We start from the raw sequence: 24076 nt of genomic DNA on the forward strand, positions 1-24076 counted from the left end.
TGCGGGTCACTGGAGATGACTGAGATCAGCCTGAGATACTGAGGATTCACTGTGGGGTCTCCTGTGCAACAAGAACCAAAACAATGATGATGTCAAGGCGAAACTGAGAGAGATGTCTTACATGGACAGAGCTGCTGTGAGTTCAGTCAAATTCATTCAATATATGAACAAACTGGCTTTTTTTTTTTTACCTTTGAATCAACATGAAAACCAACACAATAAACAAATGTGTGAATAAAATAAAACTGTGTCTTGGACTGAGGCCAGAGAGGACACAGAGACTTGAGCCAAAGCTTTTTGTATTTTAAGACATTGCCTCCTGCGTTTCCTCTCAGCACCTCCCACTCTCCTCCTCCTCCTCCTGCTCCTCCACACCTCTTGCTCAAGTCACAGTTGGAAGACCATTAAGAATGCACTGTAGTACATCCCCCAGCATGCTGAATGAGGGAGGCGTTAAACAAGAGCCCTGCCATTATCATTCACACAAGTGTGTGTGTGTGAATGTGTGTGTGCATGTATGAAGGGATGATTGTTTTGTCTGTTGTAGCTGTATAGCAGGTACTCGTGTTTGTAGGCCTTGAGTCAGTCAAAAGTGACTCATTTTCATGTTGTATTTGGGTTATGCTATAATTAACTGGTTCCTCTCTGTTGAATTTCATTGGTCTGAATACACAAACACCTCCTGTTAACTCTTTATGCTCTGTGGGAACAACAGGCAGGTGTGACCAGTAACAACAGGATGACGGGGTTCAACACTTCTGCTCCCCACTGACTTCCTCTCACACCCCAACTCCACATTCAACCACACCCAGAGCAACATGCGATACGGTCCCCAGTGTGTCTGCCAGTGTACAGTATATGTGCACAGAAACGTGCGAGTGTGCATGCATCTGTGTTTTAATGTCTGTGGGGTTGAACTCTGGGTTTCACCCCTGAATACCTTCACTCAGTTAATCCATTGAGCTATTGAAGTGCTCATTTACCCAGACAATGGTAGTTAACCCCAAACAGTCACTGATAACCTCTGAGCCTAACCTGTGACCTCTGACCTTAACCTCAGGCCTCTTTAAACAAGACATTGGCCTCTAGGGATTCAACACATATAGCTTAATGGGTTTCTTTTTTCTTTCTCTGTTTTGCTTTCTCCTTTTTTGGGTCTCTCTCTCTCTACTCTTCCGTCTTGTTCTGCCGTCTCTCACTGATTTTTGTTTAGGGCCAGCCTGAAGTAATCCTTTGAGTCTGTTTCCTTTAGAGCCCATCCTGAGTTTTCACAACACAGAGCCAGAGGCTGCTGTGGTGTACACGTGTGGAGCAAACACCAATGCACAGGCTCTGTTTATCTAACCTTCTCTGGGCTGGGCGATACTTCTCTTGTGTACACAGTGGTGTTTAACAACTAATGCCTACTAACTCTGATTGATTTCTTTTTACATTACATCACTTATTGGTGAAACAGATTCCAACTGTATGCTTATTTTTTCTTCATTGATCACAATAAAACCAAATAGATTTGAAACATTTAAATGATAAGGGTGGTGATAGTCTAGATTTTCTTCTAGTCAAAACCAACAAGGCATTAGGGCTGGATTATGCTAGAAAATTAACAGTTGTACAATGTGTTGATCCTTCACATCAGAAGGGAAAAGGAGTAAATGATCCAAAGTGAAAAGCGAGTCATCATGGCGGGTCATTGAGTTGTCTTCCATATTTTCAGACTATCTGTCCGGTAAGACGTTCATAGCTTGTTCATATGAAAAGTGCAAAAATTTTTTTGCATAACACACGAAAAGACTGAGCGAGAAAGACAAGTTCAAACTCTGGCTCAGCTAGTCAATAACAGTTCAGAGAAGCTACAGAGGTGGTTGGACGCCCCCTCCTGCAAATTCAAGACGAGACAGGTGCAAGGAGTCTCCAGAGCCTTCGAACCATTCAACAAGCAGTTCACTTAACAATTTCACCAGCCTGTCTGAGGCACTCAGCCCCATGATATATCAGGCTTTAGGTACACAGACACTTGTTAGTAGGGTCAATTTGTTGCTGGTTTCAGTGTTTTCAGGGGAATTGTTATACCTTTAGTTATATTGACAGTTCCTTCTGTAAAGTACCAGACTTTTGGTTATTTGTCATACTGAAACATGTGCATCCATATTCCATGAAGGGACAAAAAAGGAAAAGTCCGCTCTCCAAAAAGTATTCACAAACTCTGTAACAACATAAAAGTCTTTGTAATTGTAATTCCATCAATCTTCAGGCCCTGCAGAATCTCACTATTTTTATGGAGCAAGCGATGAAAGGGATAAAAAGGGGTGTGGTTTGTTCTAAGTATGAGTTGTGTGTGTTTTGGTGTGTATTTCCTTGGCTGTGAGAGATAGAGAGGCCATGCTATTGACACCCTGCTAGGACCTTTGATTTAACATTATGAAAATCTGAACCACTTTCACATTTTCTAAAGCAAAGAAAGCACAGAGTGCACAAAGCAGTCAGTGTAAACTCAGTCGTGTCATTAGTGTGAATGTAAAATGGGGAGTCGGTTGAACAGGATGTGGATATTTGAGTGAGCTATACAAATACTTTACACGGCAAAGACTAACTGAAGACAACATAGATTTCCAGATACGTATTGATGGGATAGTAAATTTCCATGGGCATCGTTTTTTTCCCCACCCATCAGTCACTGCTATTTAGGGTCTCTGTCAGCCTCTTGGTAAGTCGTTTAGATTCCCTTCAACAGGTTGAGTGCTTAATGAAGGCTCAAAGGGAGTGATCGGAGGTAATAGTAGGTAATCATACTAATTGGTGGTGATCGCAGTGTTTCTAAAGTGGTATATCTGTGTGAGTAAACAGAGGCCTGGTTCTTTTCAATGAGCTCAGCCAGAGTGCTCTCTCTGTCTCACAGCACAGCCTAGCAACAGCCCGTCCTTCCATTTTACTGGGTTTTGACCAAATAACTCAGCTGGCCATCGCAACTCTGCATTGGTCACTCATCCTTTTGTTCCCCCTCTTTTCTCCCTCTGCCAAACATGCCAGATCTCCTTGTGTCAGGGCAAGAGGAAGGAAGGGAGAGAGGGTTTGCACGTGATTTCCAGAGAGCAGAATGAACCCCATGCTGTCTTCCTATTTATCTGACCCACATTAAGTCATTTCTCCCCTATTCTGCCCCTCTCCATTAATGCGTTGAGATCATCTGGCCAGTGTAAATGTGGCAATAACTGCTGTTGCTTCTGACAGTGGTGTTATTGTCACATTTAAGAGGACTGTGGACCCTTGTGTTAAAGAACACAGCATAAACTAACCTAAAGGAATGGTTTGACTTCATTCAGTTAGATGAGAAGATCAATATCACTCTTGTGTCTTTACACTACTTATATTATTACTGCTTATAGATAGATAGATAGATAGATAGATAGATAGATAGATAGATAGATAGATACACACTTTATTCACCCCCAAGGGAAATTCACAATATTATTTACTTATATATTTAGCTACAGTCAGTAGCCAGTTGTCTTAGCATAAAGCTTGGGCTGGGGGGAAACAGCTAGCCTAGCACTGTACAAATGTAATGTACAAAAGACAATCTTGTGCCAATTTCTTGGCCTGTTTCCTGTCTTTAAGCGAAGATAACTGATGGCTGTGATTTGAGATTTAACGGGTATTAATTTCCTCAACTTGCTCTTGGCATGAAAGCGAATAAGCTTGTTCAATAAAATGTTGAACAATTTCTTCATACAACATATGCCACTGATTAATTCCTGCCTCCATGATGACGTGTGCCCCAAATATCCAGTTGCTCACACAACTGCCCCAGCCTCCAAAGGCTTCCCCACAACACAAGAAACTGGGCTTGGGGCTCTTGGGTTCTGGGGGCCCAAGGGTGCCTTGTTTTACCAACAGCTCCAGTGCTGCGCAAAAGGCAGGCCGCATTGTTATGCAACAGTTTAGTGAGGATGAATAGGTTTCAGCGCAGGCCAAGTGAATGCCAGTGGAAATGCTGGGAAGAGACTAGCAGCTAGGTTAATCCCAGAGGGAGTCCCCTTGGGCCCTGGCCCTCATAACTCCTCCGTGTTTTCCTTTCAGCCTTAAATGTGTTGGTTGAATGTCTATCTGAGCCAGGGGGTGGCGAAAAGGAGGAGGACGGGTTCTGTGGGTCCAGCAGCAGAGTAGTCTGGTTAATCCCTGTATCCCCAACACAAGGGCCAGCCAAAACTCTGGGGGTCCCTCCCCCTCATTTTCTTACTTTGCTAACCTCTCAAGTGCTAATCTTCTCTTAACTTCCTCTCTCCTTTCCTCTCCTCTCCTCCCTGCCAGCATGGCCGCCCTCAGGCACTGAGCCAACAGTCCCACTGTCTCTCTGTGGGTGACATCACTGGTTGGCACAGAGACACTGGGGGAGAATAATTAGGTTTAGATGGTTGAAGTAACTGTGTGTCTGTGTGTGTGTGTGCGTGTGTGCGTGTGTGTGTACGTGTGTGTGTGCTGATGTAGAATGGAATTTGCACGGCTTTACTCAACACGAAGCACGTAGATGTTACGATCAGTACTCAAATGGAAACAAAATAATGCATGTGAATGCTTTAATTGCAAGGTTTTATACAACACAGGTGAATTAAATAATGTTGTTATTATTTACTGAGTTCACGCAACAAAATGCAACATACATTGCCCTCTTGTAAACTAAAACCTTTGACAAAATTGTAAAATACATTAATGCCGCAGAGACATGAAATGAAGAATGTGTGGTTAGGATTGGAGTTAACTGCGATGTGTGGAAGAAGAGCAGGAGGCCCTCCTTTAATAACTCACTATAGACTCCATACATGACCACCCCAGCAAAGCCCATCCGTTCACTGCCCTTCGAGCTATATACACAACCTACTTAGGGAGAAGCCTTTGTTTGTACGACGCGCTTTGTCAACCTCTATTTAGTGGCTTCTTTACAACAGACCCGGCCCTTTGAATATTAACTGTGTGATCACTCTTGCCACACAAGCAGACGCTCAGGACCCCCTATCTTTGCAGCCCAGCTCCCCTGCGCTCTGCTCCAGGGCTTTGTGCCCAACCACAGCTTGGTATACAGACTCCTGTGGTCTCTCATCAGCCTGTTATGGAGAAATGTAGTTTCCATTGCCTCGCTGACATCATTTATGAAGCGTTTGATTCATTTCACATGTGAGGAGACTCTAAACCGTGGATCAAGAAATCAGAGGAGTCTTACATTTCCCCCAAAAAGAGACAAAGAGATGGAAGAAGAGAAGGCAAAGAAAAGGGTTGGTTTGTCTGTGTCACTATATGTCACCGCGCCATTGTGAGCCTCTAGTGGAGTGCGACTGTAGTTCTGACTAGTGTAATGACCATAGCAGCTGGGGCAGGAAGGCGACCGAGGGTGGGAGAGTCTGGGCTAGAGGTTTTGCAGGCCAATAATCCCCTTTATTGAGTCTCAGGAAATCCTAATTGGAGTCGGAAGTGGCTCTAGTCGCCAGATGTGCAAAGACAAACAGAGTCGACCCAACCCCCAAGGACAACTGACCACAAACACCTCAGCCTCCCTTCCACCCTGCTGAGTTTAATTCAGACAGCACACAAACACACACACACACACCCACACACACAATATGCAAAGACAACTGACCACAAGCATCTCCACAAGCATCCCCTCCATTCAACCTGGGGAATTTAACTTTATCACAACACAGCAGACACACAGATGCGCGCACACATGCATGCAGCGCTGCAATCGTTGTGACAGGAGACAGCTTGGTAAACAAGCAAAGCCTCAGCTGTGCACTTAGGACAGTCTACAAAAACAAAGAAGTACAGGGTTCAGCTATGCCTCTTGTCTGCTCTGTCAGTCGATGATAAAGCAGGAACTGTGGCCAATATTGCTACAAAGGTGCATAGTGGAAACTCTTTGTGTACAAGGAGCTTAAAAAAGAAGCGACATAAAAAGGAAACAACTTCTAAATACACTATCTGGCAAGTTGATGAATACCCCAAAAAGTGAAAGCTTCCACAGATAGCTCACAACGTGTTTTCCTTCCTCCTCAAAGTTTGACTCACAGCCCTCTCATCTTTCTGTCTCCATAATGTTTGTATCATGACCTGTCTGTGAACCCCTAAAGCCTCACTGTGCAGCAGCAGCATGTGGAAACCTCTCTTTGCGTCTCTTACTATCATTTATAACATATGTATATGTAGGAGGGGATATACTAAAAGTTCTAGTGTATGGAGGAGTTGCCTACGAGTTAGTGTGAGTGCATTTGTGTGTGTTTGTGTGTGAGAGACTGGGAAAAAGAATGAGGCCAAGAGTTTGTCTGTGGTGTCTGTCTCTTGCTGTCTCTCCTTATCAGGCCGGCGGTCTGACCAAAGCCAGAGATCCTTGTCAGACCGTTCTGGATAACTGCACGTGATCTGAGTGCAGCTGGGGAACCGAGAGAGATCTGAGGAAGCTGGGTTTGATTAGGAATACCTCCCCAGACCTGCTGTCCCCGTCTGGGATCAGACACAGGTGTGTGCAAGCATACACACACTATGTCTATGCATGCGTTTATACCCCCACAGAGCCGCAGTCACACTGACCTATTTACTCCACCGTGGCCGAGACCCAGGAGGCAGACCAGACTCAGTAGAGGCAGAATAACACTAAGCCCCCATACGGTTCTATCAATAGTTTCACATGGAATAGTTTTACAGTCACTTTTACCAGCTATATAAATGGAGCATCTGGGCAAAAAATCTATCGTATTGATTTCCTTACATCCGGATTCATTTCTGCAGTGTGAAAAGCCAATTGCAGCAGAGGTCACTGTATAGAATCTGATCACCGTAGCAAAAGTAAAACAAATGCCATTTTTTTGTGTTTGTGTGTGCGCACCTATGATTATGTGTGTGTAAGTTAGAGGAGGAAGGAGCTAATAGCCTTCACCTTCATGTAACCCCTCTGGGACTTCAAAGTGAGATTAAGGAGAGATGGTGAAGGGCTAATGCTTGCTGCATGGCTGCAAACACCCCACCATGCTAAGGGCGGAGCTTCTAAAGACTTGTTGCTGCTGGGGTCTCATGTGTTAATCCTTATTTGAGAGGAAGAGGTAGCAGGTTTCCTCCAGGCATCAAAGAAATGTCACGCTTATGATCCACCAATTTTGAGAGGTTTCCTTGAATGCTGGATCAAGGAAAACTGCTACCTCTCACCTATGCAGCACAATTTAACTTAAATACACAGATTCCCCCTCACTCGCTACAGGCCCACACACACAAATCTTACACATGAACACCCTCACGCACATTCATTCATTGAAGAATGGGCCAAGTGAAGCACAGGCTCTGAAGCTCACTGTTATGCAAAGGGAGAACTGGCTGGGAGTGGGCCTGTAAACACATCACAGACTGTTTTGTCTCCTTGCAATTTAACTTTCTTGGTGAAACAAGCGAGGGATGCCAAGTTAACTCCTTCCTATTCATTAATCACTGCCGCAACGTCCGTGTAGTATGAATGCTGGCATAATATGTGGAATTGTGCAGGGTCGTTCAGGGCCTTTATGGACTATAAAGCTGCCGTCTCTCAACAGTGGCATTTCCTTGTATTCTGCGGAGTGCACTGTACTCTGAGAAGTGAGTGACTGAATAGAAAGTGAAGTTTCCTGAGAGAGGTTTATTCTGGCACGGATACACTATAACATGCCCTGCTGCACAGGCACAACAATAGCCAGATCTTTGGGGTCGTAACCCCTTAATTACCGCAGAGCCCAGAAGTGATGACCACTGCCTGTCAGCGTGCCCTGTGAAAGGGGTTACCTGAGCCGGACTTGGAAGCACCAGGTGACACGGGCCAGGAGCGCACCAGTACCTTGGATGAAAGGTCGGTGTTATGGGTCCACATCCTAGCACCTGGGCCATGTCAGCACCCTAGAGGGACTTCTGGTCTCTTGGCTTTCACCTATGCCCTGTTCTCGGTTCAGGGAGGAGACGCGGACATCTTTTCCCATGTCTGATAGCCATCTGCTCCCTCTCTCAGGTTCTCAATAGCGTGCTCTTCTTAGCTTGATCAAGGCCTTCTGCACCAAATACAGATCACAGTCCTGCCCACTGTGATGATAGCTTGAAACAGAGACTTATCAAGTTGTCAGTACAACTCCTGACAGCAAGCTTTCATGTACAATCATATCTGGACTTGGCAGACATTATTGTACGAGCATTATATGAGGTATCAAGGTTTTCAAATCAATTCCTAAAGGAACAACTTAAATCAGAGCGTTAGTGATTGTGGTGAGGATCATAAACACTTTTGTTGAATTTTTTTCAAGACACATACCACCAATCCCATCACAACATCTTCAAAGTCTGAGAGTGGACAACAGTGAAGATCGAGTGTGCTGTGCCACCTGAACACCCTAAATCCGCTCATGGGAAAACTGGGAGGACACAAGGCATATCAGCGTGCGAGTGCGCGCCTGCGCGCTCCCGCTCAACTGTGGGGAAGTTTCCGAGTTGAGGAAGACAAGAGGTCTGGAGCGAGTGGAGCGGCGCAAGTCACCGGGATAAAGGAGATACAGCAAACAAAAAGCTGGGATGGAGGCGAAGGTTTATTAAATTTTCCTCCAGAATTAAGCTGCCAGCTCGTGTTGGTGTCTGTGCGGTGACCTCACCGGAGAAGTGGAGCCGTCAACAGCAGGTAAGTGAAAGAACTTCAATGGGTTGTCCCCAATTAGAGACATGAAAATGTTTTATTAACCTTTGATCGAGGAATATATTTTAACTTCAGTTAAAGCAGAAATTCACAGGAATAAACCAGCGGGTTATGAGAACCGGTTTTAATATCTTAAACAAAATGTCAACATGAAAAAAGTTTCCCATATCTCCTGAAAACGTTGTCATAGCTGACGTTAATTTAGCGTTTTTCATTTGATTGACTGAACTCACTCCCCCCGTTACTTCCCAGCCTTCCTCCGAGCTCCTCGGCACCAACATTTGCTGGAAAACGATTTTTTTGGCTTGTCAGGATCCAGCCCCCATGAAATGATGGAGGGTGAGATCACCGGCGGCGGTTTTTGCAGCGCGCTCATGCGGCGCTCGCAGGAACAGCCTCGCGATCAGACGCATCCCTGCAGCTTCTCCCAAGACGCGTGATTCATGTTAGGAGCGCGAGGGAGGACGATAGGATGTGTTCTTGGCCAAACGCTAAGCCATTTCTCGATTAAAGACTTTCCCTTCAACCAGACACCTGAAACCTCTGACTCATTCCTAATTGCATTACTAATCCTGTCTAAAACTTGCTGGTGCAAGTGTGTGCAACCAGCTTTCAGGTGTTAACCTCCCATAAGGAGGGGAAGGATATTTAAAGTCAGGATTTCTGAAGCTGCAGACCCCTCTATTTCTCTGCTTTGTGGTTAACTGTGCATCTCACCCTGCCTGTGGTGTCTCCATATATTCTAATTAGAAGGGAGATGGTGTTGGAGGTGCGTGTGCATGCAGCGAGGTGAAACCGAACAGGATGGGACAAGCTGTTCAAACAGCCTGCAGAGGGGGAGAGCTCATCTTGCTCAGCTAGTACTTTCCCCACAACGCCTTGAACTTCCACAGAAAGTTGAACCAGAGGTTACATTTTTAGCTCCAGCTACTTGTTACACCAGTCAGAGCACAGGACTCGAGTTAATGAAAGGAGAAGTAAGGCCAGGTGTCAGTAAGCTCAGGTGAGGTCATTGGCCTCCGTTAAAGCTGCCTGACAGGCTTGCTGTTGCAACACTCTGGGACAGCGTTGATCTCCTGTCTCTTTCTGTGCTCAATAATGTCTGAGATAAGAATTTTTTGTTGTCTTGTTTCCTAGGCTGGAGTTATTGATGGACCTTTGAACTCTAGCTTACTGAAAAGTGGAGAGACGTCACTGACAGCGTGATCAGAGACTCTTCAGCCTCTATCACCCCTCACAGCCTCTATGCTCATCAACCTGACTGTGGCCATCAAGGAGTCTCGTGCCTTTCATGGAACACAGCTTGCCTTTCCCTCCGCTGCCCCAGACGCTGTGGAATTGACAGCCATGGATTCACGTCCGATGCTGGTCGCCCCTCTGCCGCCGCCTCCCCTAGCACCTCCACCACCTCCGCCTCCACCCCCTCCTCCGCCACCCCCACCTCCGCCGGCATCCTCCTCTTCCTCCTCGCCGTTTAGCCGGGCGGACAGTGCCCGTCGGAGCCGGCTGAGGAAGCTGAACTGGGAGCGTATCCCCAAAGAGAAGGTGGAAGGGAGGAAGAGCGTGTGGAGCGGGGCGGCCCCGGGCGAGGACGAGTTCCCCATAGACCTCCATTCTCTGGATGAGCTGTTTGGTCAGAAGGACAGCAAGCCTCAGGACAGAACCAGCACCCTGCGACGCAGGTCTGCTCTGCTGCGCTGCAGATCCCCCCAGGACAGCTCGGAAGAGGTCAGCTCACAGGGGAAGCAGCGGTATTTTTAAGCCATGTATAAAGATGGTGAGATTTCTTAAACTTTTCCTCCACTTAATTGTCGTTTGCCTCTTTACAGATCACCCTGCTGGACTCCAAGCGCAGTATGAACATTGGAATATTTCTACGCCAGTTCAAGATGTAAGCCTCTTTATTCTTAACTAGAGATGATTAATCAATTAGTGGATCAAACTTGAGGATGTGCAGCTTTTAGTTCGTATCATAATAAATTGAATATGTTTGGGTTTTTCAGAAGTCACATTAAGCTTAAAAAATTTCATTGGACAGCTTCTTCTCTATTTAGTACATAGTTCATAGACAAAACACTTGATTGATCAAGATAGTGATCGGCAGACTAATTGATGATGTAAATAATCTTAAATTACAATTAAAAAAACTGTCTGGCACACTTGAACAGTGTCAGCTTTTAGCCTTTCTGTCTGCACTTGCTGGAGATCACCATCAGTGAAAAGTGAAGGCAGCTTTAAGAGCAGGAAACAGAAGTGTGTACAACTGCGCCCAGGGGAACAGCACTTCACTTGAGTTGAACTGTGCAGAGTGAGGCCATACATCAGAGGTGGGTGGGTGTCCGTGTGTGTGCAGAATACATCAGAAGTGTGAAGAGCAAGAGGATGTCTGGTGTTAGGGAGGGGATATAAGTATATTGCAGGGGACAGGTGCAGGGGAGGGAGCCCCCTGAGCAGCGGGACTGGGGGTCTTGAAGGAGGGTGGTGTGTTAGTGGCCGGGTATAGCCCTAAGAGTCAGAGTTGACACCTGCTGATGCCCTTAAAGAGTGTCTAATGTTAAAGCTACCCCCCATGGAGACAGACCCCACTGGTGGCTTGTCATATTCATCCATCTCCTAAATCCTGTTAAGCATGTTTTCACGTCTTGTAATGAGTCGGGCTTTTCCATAATTGTTAAAGCTCATGTACATGCAGTTTAGTGCCTGGTTCAAGCTTCGATGTTGAAAACTGCGTGCAGAATTTGCAGGTAGACATGACGAGGAAGACATTGAAAAGAAGTGCTGAGTCTGCTGTATCGTCGTGCCTCCACGTGTGCATGAAAGGTTCACGGAGGTTCAATTGTGCGGCTCTCAACTGAAGAGCGGTTCTTTTCTAAAAGCAGATCTGTCAAGACTTGTAGGGAAAGCCATTATGTAAAAACAGCCTCTTGAGTACACAAACATTTGTCTCGTTGGGAGATTATTTGTCCTCTGTTCCAAACACAGATGGAGCTACTGTTGAAATGTGGGTGTAGTACGGTTGTGTATTGTCAGACATCAACGTCTGAGTTGTCCACTCCAGTGTCTCTTTATTACGGGATAAGTCTATTTATAGGCTATTTAGGTCAGTATTTTGTTTTCAGTGGAACTAGTTGGGCCAAATAACACAACACACAATAAGAGGGTTAAACCACATCTCCGTTTTGACGTTCTCATGAAAAATACTTTATTCTCAGCCGGCCTTAGATGTCTTCAGACCCTGAACTGTGTGTCAGTGAATAAAATATGGATGTGAATGTTGAGCTATGAATAAGGAGAGTATGTTAGGAGATAAAAGCCACACACAGTAGCATGGACATAATGTATGATGGGGGGGTTGAAAACTTCTGGAATAGAAGACAGATGTGCCACTCAGAGGAAGTCAGTCATAGATCAGACAGTCAGCTCAGTTTCTGCTCCTTCACCTTGACATCCCCAAGGCCTTTCCCCGCCATGTCTGCTTTTTATTTGCCCAGTGGATATGCCACTTTGTGTCGCCAGTGTGGCGTCAATCAACACTCTCTCCCCAACACTCCAACTGATAAGAGCGGGATAAGCCTCAATACTGTGTGATCAAAGCAAAACAAAGAGCTGATACTGCTCAGAACATGACTTTTCTCAGGGTGGGTGTCATGCTTTATTCAGCCTGAAAACCCCATCGCATGTTAACAGTGGCGTTGTATCAAAAGTGTGTTTTTTTCTGCAGGCCTGCTAAGGAGATAGTTGAGGATATTAGGCGGGGTGCCGGGGACCGTTATGGAGCCGAGAAGCTCACAGAGCTCTGCAAATTGCTGCCTGACAGTGAGGAGGTAAAGTGCCTTTTTTTGGGGCATACAAATACAACAGTGACAATCCCCTCCTTTCCCCTCCCTCTACTCTCACTCATCATCTGGCTCTGGTTAGAATGATCAAAAGTTTGCCATTACACCATGTTGTATGATGTGGTCTATTTCCGGAGAGGGGCCACACTGAAAGATACTGGAATTGACTGTTAACGCCATGTTGGTTTCAGTACTCCAGATTTTTCTTCTTCAATCAAAGCTGCTTTCCAGATTTTACTCAGCATCTGTTCTCTCTCAGGAGTCTCGCCTGAGGAGGTTCGGTGGGGAGCGGAGCTGGCTTGGAGAGCCTGATCTTTTCATCCTGCTCTTGGTGGAAGTCCCCAGGTACACCCTCAGCCCTAGACTGGATACACTTATCAAAAACATCCCCAGTACTTTCCAACTGATTGTTTTTCTCTCCTTGAAACTGCTCTTTTTCCTATTGATCCGTATGTGACACTTGTCCTGCTCACATGCTTTGCTTTGTGATGACGTGTGTTTGTTTAACTGATGATTGATCCCGAGTGCCTTTTTGTTGCTGTCATCACTCACCCCTGTCCATCCATTCATCTGTCCATCCCCCGCTTTCTCCTTCCATTAGTTTTCGGCTCCGTCTCGATGCTATGATTCTGCAGCAAGAGTTTGACCCTGCCGTGACCGCTCTGTGTGTGGCAGCCAGATGTCTGAGGGAGGCGGCCAGAGGTAACGTTGTCAGCAGGGAGTCATGTACTCCACCTCTATAAAGATTGAGGTCTGTGCTGGCACTTTGAAATGCTCCTGTTTACAATTAGCCTAGAGTGCTAAAATTTGGACCCAGAATGCAAATGTGATGGTTAGCATTCAGAATGAAGAGAAACCTGCTATCAGTTCTGTGTGAAAGTTAAGTTCACCAGTCAGCTTGATTGTCAGTTCTTCAACACAAAGTTGCTGACTCATTTTAAGGCCTTGAAGTCTGCTGCATGCACATTAATACTCATTATTCTCCAGCCTTGAGGGTCAGTATTGAATCTCTTGTCTTTGACTCCCCTAGAACTGCTGAGCTGTCCTGAATTACACTCCATCCTTCGTTTGGTGCTGAAAGCGGGGAACTACATGAATGCTGTGAGTGCTTCTTTATTTTGTTTGTCTTCCTCTCTTTTCTTCAGCCTGACAAAGCAGAATCAGTCCTTTTATCTGTGTATAATACACCAGCCGCTATGGGCTCTGGGTGTGTGTTCAGGGACGTCACTCTGACTGTGCACCTGGGTTTTGTATCATTGTTTGTTTAAAGTTGTCACATGTTGTGTGCGTATATGGCATTCTGACCTTGCATGTTGCTTCTCAGGGTGGATATGCAGGGAATGCCGCTGGTTTCCGAATTTCATCGCTGCTCAAACTGGCTGACACCAAAGCCAACAAGCCTGGCATGAATCTGCTGCATTTTGTAGCGATGGTAAGATCTGAAATTTAGGTGTTGCAAGAAAAAACCATTAATATCCAGTCATTGTTCAACAGAGGGGAGATGAGCTGTGCTTGTACTAGTTTTTGCACAAAGCATCTAAGTTCATTTGCCAGAACAGATAAACGGCATTCTTAAAAAGAGTAAACCAACAGTTAAATATTTCCCCCCAGGATCGCATTAAAAAATATACATGATTTAGGAAAATAAGTAAAAACAGAGATATGTTTTTGCAAGTGAACCCTTCTATCATTTCTGACTACCAAGCCTTTATAGAACAGTAGCCGCTCATAACCCTCAAGCCAGACTGCTTCACAGAGCATATGATTTTGTCAACATTCACAAATGACGTGTTGCTTCTTTTGAAACAATAGCTGGATAATCATTTGTGTTTGTCTCCACAGGAAGCTGTGAAAAAGGACCAGAGTTTACTGTCATTTCCCAGCCAACTAGGCCATGTTGGCTCCGCCTCCAGGTCAGTGTCTTCCAAAAACTCAGAGACCCATCGGATCGTACAGTAACTGTGTGTGAGCGAATATACAAGCCCTGATTAATGACAGCAGTACACCCCAGCAGGCTGCTAAAACAAATGTAATGTAAATCTATTGCACTCTTGTATCAAACAAGGCGCCCAGCTGTTACCAATAGCAAGCTGCCTGAGCGAAAGTGGGTCATGACAGCATTGATAATCCAAGCCAATATTTAAGCTCTGTTGGAGAGTTTTACTGGATAGTTTCTCTACAAGGTGCCAAGGTATGACCAGCCTCATACTGCCTTTAAAAGTAAAGGATATCACACATGCACTTTTTTTGGTGCATATAAATTGACACAACTCAAGCCAGAGTCCACTGAAAAATAATTAATGGATATTTTGGATGATTTACATTATGAGAGCACACGGGTATTTCTGTGAAGTTCTTTCTATAATTGTGTATTTTATGTGCTTGCTTTTCTGCAGATTGTGTGAAGAGTCTGTGTTGGAGGACTTATCCAAGTTAAAAAGCAGAGTGGTGGCCCTCAAAGCAAACATCCAGACTGAGGCAGAGATTCAGCAGCATACACAACCTTTCCTAGAGGTATAAAACATCTGTGTGTCTGTAACATACATGAAAACTATATCTAATGGTTTATAGTCAGCTAATCCCAGAATTGTTGTAAGTGGGGTTGTGGATATGCAATTCAAATCCAAATGACTAAACTGTTCCTGTGTGCAGATGGCTGAGGAGCGTCTGAAGGAGGCGGAGGATGAGGTGGAGGGCATGAGGATGTCTAGTCAGGCTCTGGTGGAGTTTTTCTGTGAAGATGACAGCACCTTCAAACTAGAGGAGGCTTGCAGGGTCTTCCATCTGTTTTGCCACCGCTTCCAAAAGGCTGTTCAGGTTAGATCTAGAAATTGATGAAAATATCTGTTCATAAAAACATATATATTGTCAAAATGCTGGGCACTAAGAGTCACTGACAAATAAACGATTCCTTCCCTTTTCTACAGGAGAATGCAGAGCGGGAGCTGAAGGAGCAGAAACGCATGGAGCGTCAACGTGAGATTGGGGAAAAGCGTCGCTCTCTGGCTGTCTGTACGGGGCTGGACCTGGGCCTCAGCCTTGCCAAGGAGCCTCAAAGTCAGGAGAGCCAAGATGAGCTGGAGAAACTCCTCGAGAAGAACTTGAGCTACACGTGGAGTCGACGCAGCCTGAGAAGCTCTGACTCCCGCAGGTTTTCCCAACACCTCCACAATGACACCCATCTCCATAACTCATCCATGCTCAAAGGCTTCCCTGAGCTGGGCAGCAGCCCGACATCAACCAGTTATCACTCTAACAGTTCCTCGGACCACGAGACCACTGCTGCGCTTTGTAGCTCCCCAGAGACTGATGGCACATGCTCCCCTGTTGACCAAGAACCAGTTCTGAGTAGAGGGATCAGGTCTCAGCACTGTCAAACAACCAACCGCAGCATGGGCGCAGTTCAGGACTCGCGTGTTGCTACGTTTAGTCATTCTCAGCATGGACAGGGCTTCACAATCAAGCAGCACGGGCCTGAGAGCATTTCTTATTTGCTGCAAGGCCAACAGAAGGCAACAGGTCTTGAAAAAGAAGCTGAGACTTCACATGAGGCCATGGTTTCTATGACCGCTGAATCTTCACCCACTTCCTGTACAAACTCTGCTGCTATATCCACTGATACACCTGCCCTTTGTGTTAAAAGGCAGACCTCCACTCATAGACATAGGTTTGGCCTTCCAGTGACAGACAGTTCTTGCACTGTTCAGGGTAAATCTGATGGCTCTTGTTTTGATGATTCTGCACCTCAGTCTCTTCATACAAGTGGAATACTTTCCCACAGTGACACCGGGGCTGCATTGTTAAGGTACCAGGGATCTGAGAGCCAATCACAATCGTCTGTAAATGCTCCAGAGAGGGTCCAGTCACAACCACAGGCAAGAGGGACGCCCACCATAACAACAAGTGCTGGGATGCCTGATGCAGGTTTAACAAAGCACACTGACACTGAAGGGGCATCCACACCTGTGAAGGAGAACTGGATTCCCTCCAGTCTCCCGGAGTTCAGCAAATCACAGCCAGAGGAGTACTCTGACTTACCAAGTCCTGAGAGGGAGACGGCAAGGTCGTACTCCCGTGTGGGTGAAACACTGGAGTGCCACACTCTGGTGAAAGGCCTCCGGTCCTATGACGCCTTGTCACCCCCAACCTCCCCACTCCCACGACCTGCACCGAGCCTCTGCTCCAAATGGAGGAAAGAGAGGGAGGTTGACCTTCGAGAGGGGACAACTCCAGGGTCTGCTGCATCAAAGGAGGAGGCCCGAACCATGAAGATCCCTGTGCGTAGTGGAATAGGGGCCAAAAGGGGACTTGCCTCACGTGTGGGACCTGCCAATAGCACGGGCATTCCCAGGGTGCGCTCCAAAACTGAGCCTTTAAATGGAACTACAACCCCTGCTAATCCAGCCACTCCCAGCCGGCTGTCTACTCCTCGCAGCATATCCATGCGCTCGTCTCCTATCACACGGCCTGCCGCTGTTCAGACAGAGGTGAAACGCAGCAGTAGCACAAGGGAGAGGACTGTAAGTGAGCAACAGACTCCAGGAAAGACCACCTTAACCCGCAGGGCCTCTGACAGATCTTTACCAGAGAAAGTCTCAGGCAGCACCCAGCCAGCCTTCGTCAGAGGAACTCCTCTCCGTGTGTCAAAACGACTCGCCCCTAACTCTGAGACCCTGGTCCCCCCCCAGCCTCGCACTGCCCACAGCCCATCCTCCGCCACAGCCAAGACCATCCGCACGGCTGTCATATCTGCCGCCCGAAACAAAACTGCCAAGACAACAAGCACAAGCACTCCTCCTGCTAGCTCTAAAATCCCCACAGCTTCACGGATACCTGGTCCCAAAATGCCTCGAGCTACTGCAGCTCAGCCACTGTGGAGGTGATGGACGTGGATGTGCTTGCACTGCACAGTTTTTCACACTTTTCATACCTTTATGGATTTCAGTCTAATATATACAGTGTGGGTATTCATGAAGACTGTGAGCCACCAGTCACATCTCTGAGTCTCTAGGTTGTCTAAATTCAACTTATATGAAATTGTTTTGGCATTCTGAGTGCTTTAGGTTCTACATACATGAGAGGGGGCTGCACTGGGAGCATTGGGAACACTTTATCTCACATGCTATACCCAATAACAGAGTAGTAGATCCTCCAAATCCTACCTCTTTTTATGCTCGTTTGTGTTCTTTGCAGGCAATAGGACACCACAAGAACACCATCTCACAGTAACTTTTCATATGTAGAACAGGTTAATTCACACCAGTACAACAGATGCAAGTGACATTACTCTGTACAAGTGTGCTTTGAAAGAATTGTAATGTTTCAGTCTGTCTAGCATGAAAAAAAGTAGTGTTTTTTTCTTCTGCTTTAGGAAATTGCCCAAATGTTTTGAATACTGTGACCCTTGTGCTGAGTGATCATTGTGTTCTCACGCCTGGTTGTCTTACAGTCCCAATTGAACTCGGTACAATTATTGAATTGTCCATCCTCTTGTTGAGAGGCCTCATTGTTCTGATGCACTTTACAAACTGAAGAAGAGGCCGCAAGGAGATGATTACTGTAATGTTTGTCATTTTTATTTTATGTCAAAAGATTCTATAACTTTATTGAATAGCATTGGTTGTTATTCTCTGTATTATGTGGATTTATAAATAAGAGAAGAATAATAAAGACCATGATCTGAATATTGACAGCATCTGTCTCTGAGAAAGGCACTCAACAGTTGTTGTGTGTGTATATATATATATATATATATATATATATATGATAGCTAGATATATTGCTCTGACGGCTGTCACTTTCAAGGTCTCCACTCGTTACTCGTCCTCATCAGTGACTGATCTCACTTCTTGCTCTCCTCTGTCTTGTCACCCTCAGTTTTCTCCCTCTCGTCTGAACTCCCTCTTGCTGCATCTCTTGACACAGTCACCCTCATCTCTGTCAGTGGCTGTTGTCATGGAAATCCTACAGACGTCCTGGGGAATCTCCTGGCAGAATAGTGGGGTGCAAGGGTTGGGGTGGAGGGTGACTGTGGGTGTAGGGTCCCAGTGGGAATTCTCTTTTTATATGCTGCAGTGACGCCAGAACCTCTTGGGAAAGGCAATAAACCGGTGCCTCTTTGTGTTCTTGAGTGTCCGGTTGTCGGTCAGCGCTGGCCTCTTAACCTGCCTCAGTGTATAGAGGTGACATCATCAACGGGTCTCCAGGGGTGCAGGACAGAATAGTCTAAAGTGATCCTGCTTTTAGCTGCCTTCGTGTATTCTGCATTGATCTGAAAGCCACTGGCTTAGTGAGAATAATGACTTGTCTGAAGGTGAATAAGTGATATATGGCCTTTAAGACCAATGCTGACCAAAGAAATGATGAGGTCGAAAAGAAAGGAGACAGGATTGTTTTATGGTCTGTGTGTATGTGGGGTATGTGTGAGTATACAGTGACACACTGTGGCATTCAATGGTGAGAATGTAGCAAGTTCAAGAGAAAGGGTCACATCAGAGCATAAAGTCTGAGCGTGTCCATGCATTCAGATTCTGAATGTGAACAGTCTGGTAAAATCAGGCTCCCTCACATACAGTGAGGTTGACTGGAGTGTTAGATTGATAGTAAGGTTAAGAGACACCATTTTCAACAGCTGGCACTTTTGAGAGACAGGTTACACATTCTATGGTTTTTACAAGGTGTAATGTATTTTTAAGTACTAATTACTGTGGCCAATGGGTCACATTCACTGAAAATTGAGTTGTCTGATATCTTTGCTGCAGGAAACAATCCTTGTTGCAGGAATAAACATCATGCCAAACTCCATTCATAAACCTAGAGAATATGACCTTGATGATGATTTGTGGGTCACTGAGGGCTTTTTCTGCAGGAGCAGTGGTGGAAAGTACAATTAAAGTTCTCCACTTCAAAACATTTTTGAAGTACTTCAGCGGAGTATTTCCATTTCCAGCTACTTTATCCTAATACTTAAGTATAAATTCAAGTATCATATATTGTACTTTAACTGACATATTGATTTGACACCTGCAGACTTACAGATTTAAGATTTTATATCCAAAATATATTTAAAATATGAAGCATTACTACAGCTATCCAGTGTATGAAACAGTCACCATGAGCTCCACATCGACCAGCTGCATGAATACTTTCACTTTTGTCTCTAATTAGATTTTGCGTCTGAACAATCATGTATTTCAAATGGACTGTATTCGCACTGAAGTAATACCACTTACATGAAAGCCCTCAATACTTTTCCCACATCACATAAAACTTTCACTGTTATTTAGACACTATTTTCTCTGTCACCACACCAGCAGATAGAGCCAAATGTAAAAGCTGAGATTCTTATAACAACCGTGCTGTTGACTCAAATGAAAGCAGAACAGCTTAACACCGCCATCTAGTGTCACACAAACGTCTGTCACAAAAAACTACAACTACCAGTTTGCATTGTTTCCGTGTGTCGATTTCTACGTAATGGACAGCTCCCCGGATGCGGCTGTGATTGACTATACCAGGCAAAAAGAGATCGAAAGCCAAGTGGCGGTAAGTCACAAAATCCTTCAAAGTTCGCTGTTACAGCAAATTACTACTTACGAGACACATATTAGAATTTGAGAGGTTTTGTAGGGTAACCTGTAGGGGGTTATCGGGCCAGGAACAGAACTTTTTGAGAAGTGGCTTGCTAATAAACTTTCAACTTGTTTGCTAACTAGCTAGCTTGTTAGCCACCAAATACGCTAGTTCCTTAGCTTGATGCTAACCACTGGGGGAACGCCTAGTATCAACAGTGCGAAATAACAAACGGCAGAGACTTGGCGTCTCACTTTCGATTCACTCGTTGTCCTTTGTTCAAGGACAAGTTGGATAAACTTTCCAGAAACTCTTAATGTTAAACAGCAGACGGCTGAAATAGTAGCTAACCTCGTTATCATTAATTACGTCGATGTGCTAACGTCGGCGGCGGTTAGCTTGTCTGCTAACTGGGTGAAAATCTGTCTTAGTATAAAAAACCATGCTGTCTCAAAGTCTCTGATAGGCACTAGACCTTTGTCATCTAAAGTTTAATAATCACCCCCCTTATCACCGTTGGTGAAAAGCTTAGATTAGCCTGCCAGAGCATGAAGCGTTGTAATTAGAAGTTACCCAGGTGCTCTTTTTTCCGTTGTCAGGTGCTGCAGCCCCAGTGGTCGTAGGCAGGATGCAGACCATAAAGTGTGTGGTGGTGGGTGACGGGGCAGTGGGTAAAACTTGCCTGCTCATCTCTTATACCACCAATGCCTTTCCTGAGGAGTATATTCCCACCGTGTTTGACAACTACAGCGCTCAAATGAGCGTGGACGGGCGCACTGTCAGCCTCAACCTGTGGGACACGGCAGGCCAGGAGGAATATGACCGCCTGCGCACTCTTTCCTATCCTCAAACCAACGTTTTCATCATCTGCTTTTCCATTGGCAGCCCCTCCAGCCATGCCAATGTCAGGCACAAGTGGCACCCTGAGGTGTCTCACCACTGCCCCAACGTGCCCATCCTGCTGGTGGGCACCAAGAGGGACCTGAGGGGCGATGCAGAAACAGTGAAGAAGCTGAAGGAGCAGGGTCTGGCCCCTACCACCCAGCAGCAGGGCAATGCCCTGGCCAAGCAGATTGGGGCTGTTAAGTACATGGAGTGTTCTGCTCTGCTGCAGGATGGTGTCAGGGAGGTGTTTGCTGAAGCTGTGAGGGCAGTGTTGTATCCAGTAACGAAAAAGAACACCAAGAAGTGTGTGCTGTTGTAATAAATGGTTCCCAGATTTGGACTGTGGAGAGGGATGATGGAGATCCACAGATGCAAAGGAAGGCTGAGGAACGAAGGTCGTCATCTGGCTGCTTTGATACCACCTCCAGCAGCTAAGACTTTGTTTTCAGCTCCTCTTTTACTCCTCTCTTCCTTATTCATCTCCTGGAGGATTTGACTCCGTTGCCATCATTACCAAAGTGACTATGCCAAAATTGGGGCAACTGACCGTATCTCCTCTATTTTTCTTACATTTTAACTTTTGATATTTACACTTTTTTCCAGTTTTACATCTGTTCTAGATTTATAGCTTCTCTGCTTTGCCTTATAAAATGCTGATCATGGTTGTCACAAGCCATAATAACATCCAAACCAACCAACCAAGCTACCCTGTTTGACTGGAGAGAAGAGATCTGCCTCTGTTCAGGTGGAGAAATAATGACTACCTCATACTCTCACCTAGGTTGCATCTCATGAGTCTCAAGCAGCGTCACCATCAAGATGCTTTGACTTGCCTATTAAGATGTAATAAAAAGCCAAGTAGAGGGTGAACAAGTTTTAATTTCAAGCAGCTTGAGTCCAGACAAGGTGTGAAGACTACCGGACAAATGCCAGTACCCCATAACCAATATGCACAGATTCGAGGTTAAACTCCCGAGCTGCAGCTCCCATTGTGCTCAGTCTGGCATGTTAGAGCTGTCTGGCAGGTTGCCCTTCCAGCCTCTTGCGCTGCTCTCTCACTGCCACGCATGGAAAAGCCAGTAGGCCTTTGAAGATAAGCCGGACCCATTAAAAGCAGCCAACCATTTGCCCTCTTCAGTAATAGAGGAGCAGGTGTCACAAGGCCTCTGCCAAATTAACCCACATTGGTACAGGATTCCTTGAGCTGACATATCAGGACGTCATGTTGTAGTACAGCTCTCCTCTGTCTACGTCTTAACTCTTGAGGCTCGCACCGAGTGCCATTAAAACATGCCTAAGAATTACTTTTTGACGGAGTGGGGTCAAAGAGACTGTATTTTGTCTAATAATGTTGAATTTACTCTGTAAATGATTTTTTTTCCTCAAATGTTTTTAACCTACGAGTGCGGTTATGGCCAAAGTTGAATATATTTTTTTGTAATAGCTTATGTTTATTTGATCAGTAAGATGTTTGTGTGTAATAGTTAATACTTAGATTTGATAAACCAGAACACCATAGTGCACCCCTTGTCAATTGCATTGTTGCCTTACATTTAAGGTCAACAGACTATGACCACTGCATAATTGATACAGTGTAGCATATAATACCAGAATATGTTTAAACTGGCTTGTGCTAGGCTATATACACTTATTTTCCTTTATTTCCTTGGTTAATGGAATATCAGTTCATCTTTGAAGAAGCACCGTGTCATAGCTACCTAGTTAATATTTTAAGGACTGTTATCTACAATGTGGAAGGAGCTTTTTATTTGGTCAGGTGCCTTATCTAAACCAAAGACCATAGCAGTGCTCCTTTGTCAAGCCCAAAGGTTCTCATAGTGACACAAGTGTCATGAGACCTTTGAATTCGGGTCCAGCCGAGTAGGTTTCAGTTTTGTAGTTTTTCAGACGCTTTCTGCCTTAGTTCCTGCCAGTAAACACTCTTCTTCTTGCAGCCCTCTTTGTAAGACAGGTGCTAAACTGACATCTTGTGCAGCAAGTCTGTGTGCATTTATGAAACGGAGCACATGAAACGCAGTGCTCGTAGCCCACAGCTCTTAGATTGTGGTTTACATCCCTGCAATTGCATGTTGCAGTGAAGGCAAGGCACAAGCACAACATGCACATCGTACAGTTAGCGAGAGCTGCGTTGGTGGAACGTGCCTTGTCACATCTGAAGATTTTTATATATTTTATAAAGTATTTTTTTAGTAATGACTGGTTGCCAATTTGTGCTTACAGCTGCCAGTAATACCAGCAACCCTTTTACTATAGTTATTTTCATTTACTCACTCGAGCGGGGTGTATTATAAGTCAACCTAGATTGTGGCCTGTGTAAAGTTTAGAATAACCGAAGCGCAACACGAGCAGGAGATTTTGTGTAACAACAGTGATGCGGTTTGAGATCTGCCAAAGGATTTGTGAAAATTTCCCAGATAGGTGTGTGGAGGGTTGAATGTAAGTGCATAATATGTCAAACTGTCAACTGTGGTGAGTTTTTTTTTTTTTTTTTTTTTTTTTTTTAAATGCCATGTCCTGATTTCACTCAGATAATGCTGTTGAAGTGGAACATACACCTGTGGGCTCTCTGTCTGTGTCCCGGAGCTGTATGCTACCGTGTGCGTGGTACTACGCTTTTACACTGGGAACTTGATTTGTAGAAATCTGTTTGTAATTGTTTTATATATAACAAAAGCATATTTGTATAAATGAACTAACAGTGAAATGATTTTAAATTATGCCAAATAAAACGGTGGTTTAAACCAGATGCCGTTTGATGATGGGTGTTTTTTTTCCATGCTGTGTGGTGACTTGACAACATATCTCAAGTCTTCCACATAATCAGCGCATTATTGCACAGCTGCAAGCAAACAATGGAAGAATAAAGTCAAACTGATACGCACAACAGAACTGAGTCACACGTCTGCACTCAGCTACTTGTATTTTCAGCTCAGGAAACCACTGTGTTCCTGTGGCACACATAATTTAACTTTTTCTGTCATATTAATGCCTTTTCAATTACCACGTCTGAACACTAGATGGACACAGCCCTCTAGCTCAGCTCTGTATTATCTAGAATGGGTGCCATTCCTCAAAGCCT

At 45.1% G+C, this 24076-nt stretch overlaps 2 protein-coding genes across 2 annotated transcripts; both read left to right on the plus strand.

Annotated features, from left to right (window-relative positions):
* Nucleotides 1-8495: 8495 nt before the first annotated feature.
* Nucleotides 8496-18203, plus strand: fhdc2 (FH2 domain containing 2). Its single transcript, XM_076738486.1, has 12 exons — nt 8496-8668; nt 9821-10411; nt 10513-10574; nt 12405-12507; nt 12779-12864; nt 13121-13221; nt 13550-13620; nt 13844-13951; nt 14362-14432; nt 14916-15033; nt 15172-15336; nt 15447-18203. The coding sequence occupies exons 2-12, from the start codon at nt 9929-9931 to the stop codon at nt 17400-17402; spliced, it is 3324 nt and encodes a 1107-aa protein (XP_076594601.1). The 5' UTR covers nt 8496-8668; nt 9821-9928; the 3' UTR covers nt 17403-18203.
* A 1806-nt stretch (nt 18204-20009) lies between these two features.
* rhogd (ras homolog gene family, member Gd) lies at nt 20010-23740 on the plus strand. The gene is made up of 2 exons (XM_076739386.1): nt 20010-20064; nt 20691-23740. The coding sequence occupies exon 2, from the start codon at nt 20720-20722 to the stop codon at nt 21293-21295; it is 576 nt and encodes a 191-aa protein (XP_076595501.1). The 5' UTR covers nt 20010-20064; nt 20691-20719; the 3' UTR covers nt 21296-23740.
* Nucleotides 23741-24076: the final 336 nt, after the last annotated feature.

Source organism: Chaetodon auriga, chromosome 9, assembly GCF_051107435.1.
Source record: "Chaetodon auriga isolate fChaAug3 chromosome 9, fChaAug3.hap1, whole genome shotgun sequence".
Taxonomy (NCBI): Eukaryota; Metazoa; Chordata; class Actinopteri; order Chaetodontiformes; family Chaetodontidae; genus Chaetodon; species Chaetodon auriga.

Coding starts and splice junctions, on each gene's coding strand:
- fhdc2 (XM_076738486.1), top strand. CDS start 9,929: ATGCTCATCAACCTGACTGTGGCCATCAAGGAGTCTCGTGCCTTTCAT. Junction 10,575..12,404: donor TTTCTACGCCAGTTCAAGAT/GTAAGCCTCTTT, acceptor TTTTTTCTGCAG/GCCTGCTAAGGAGATAGTTG. Junction 13,222..13,549: donor TCTGAGGGAGGCGGCCAGAG/GTAACGTTGTCA, acceptor TGACTCCCCTAG/AACTGCTGAGCTGTCCTGAA.
- rhogd (XM_076739386.1), top strand. CDS start 20,720: ATGCAGACCATAAAGTGTGTGGTGGTGGGTGACGGGGCAGTGGGTAAA.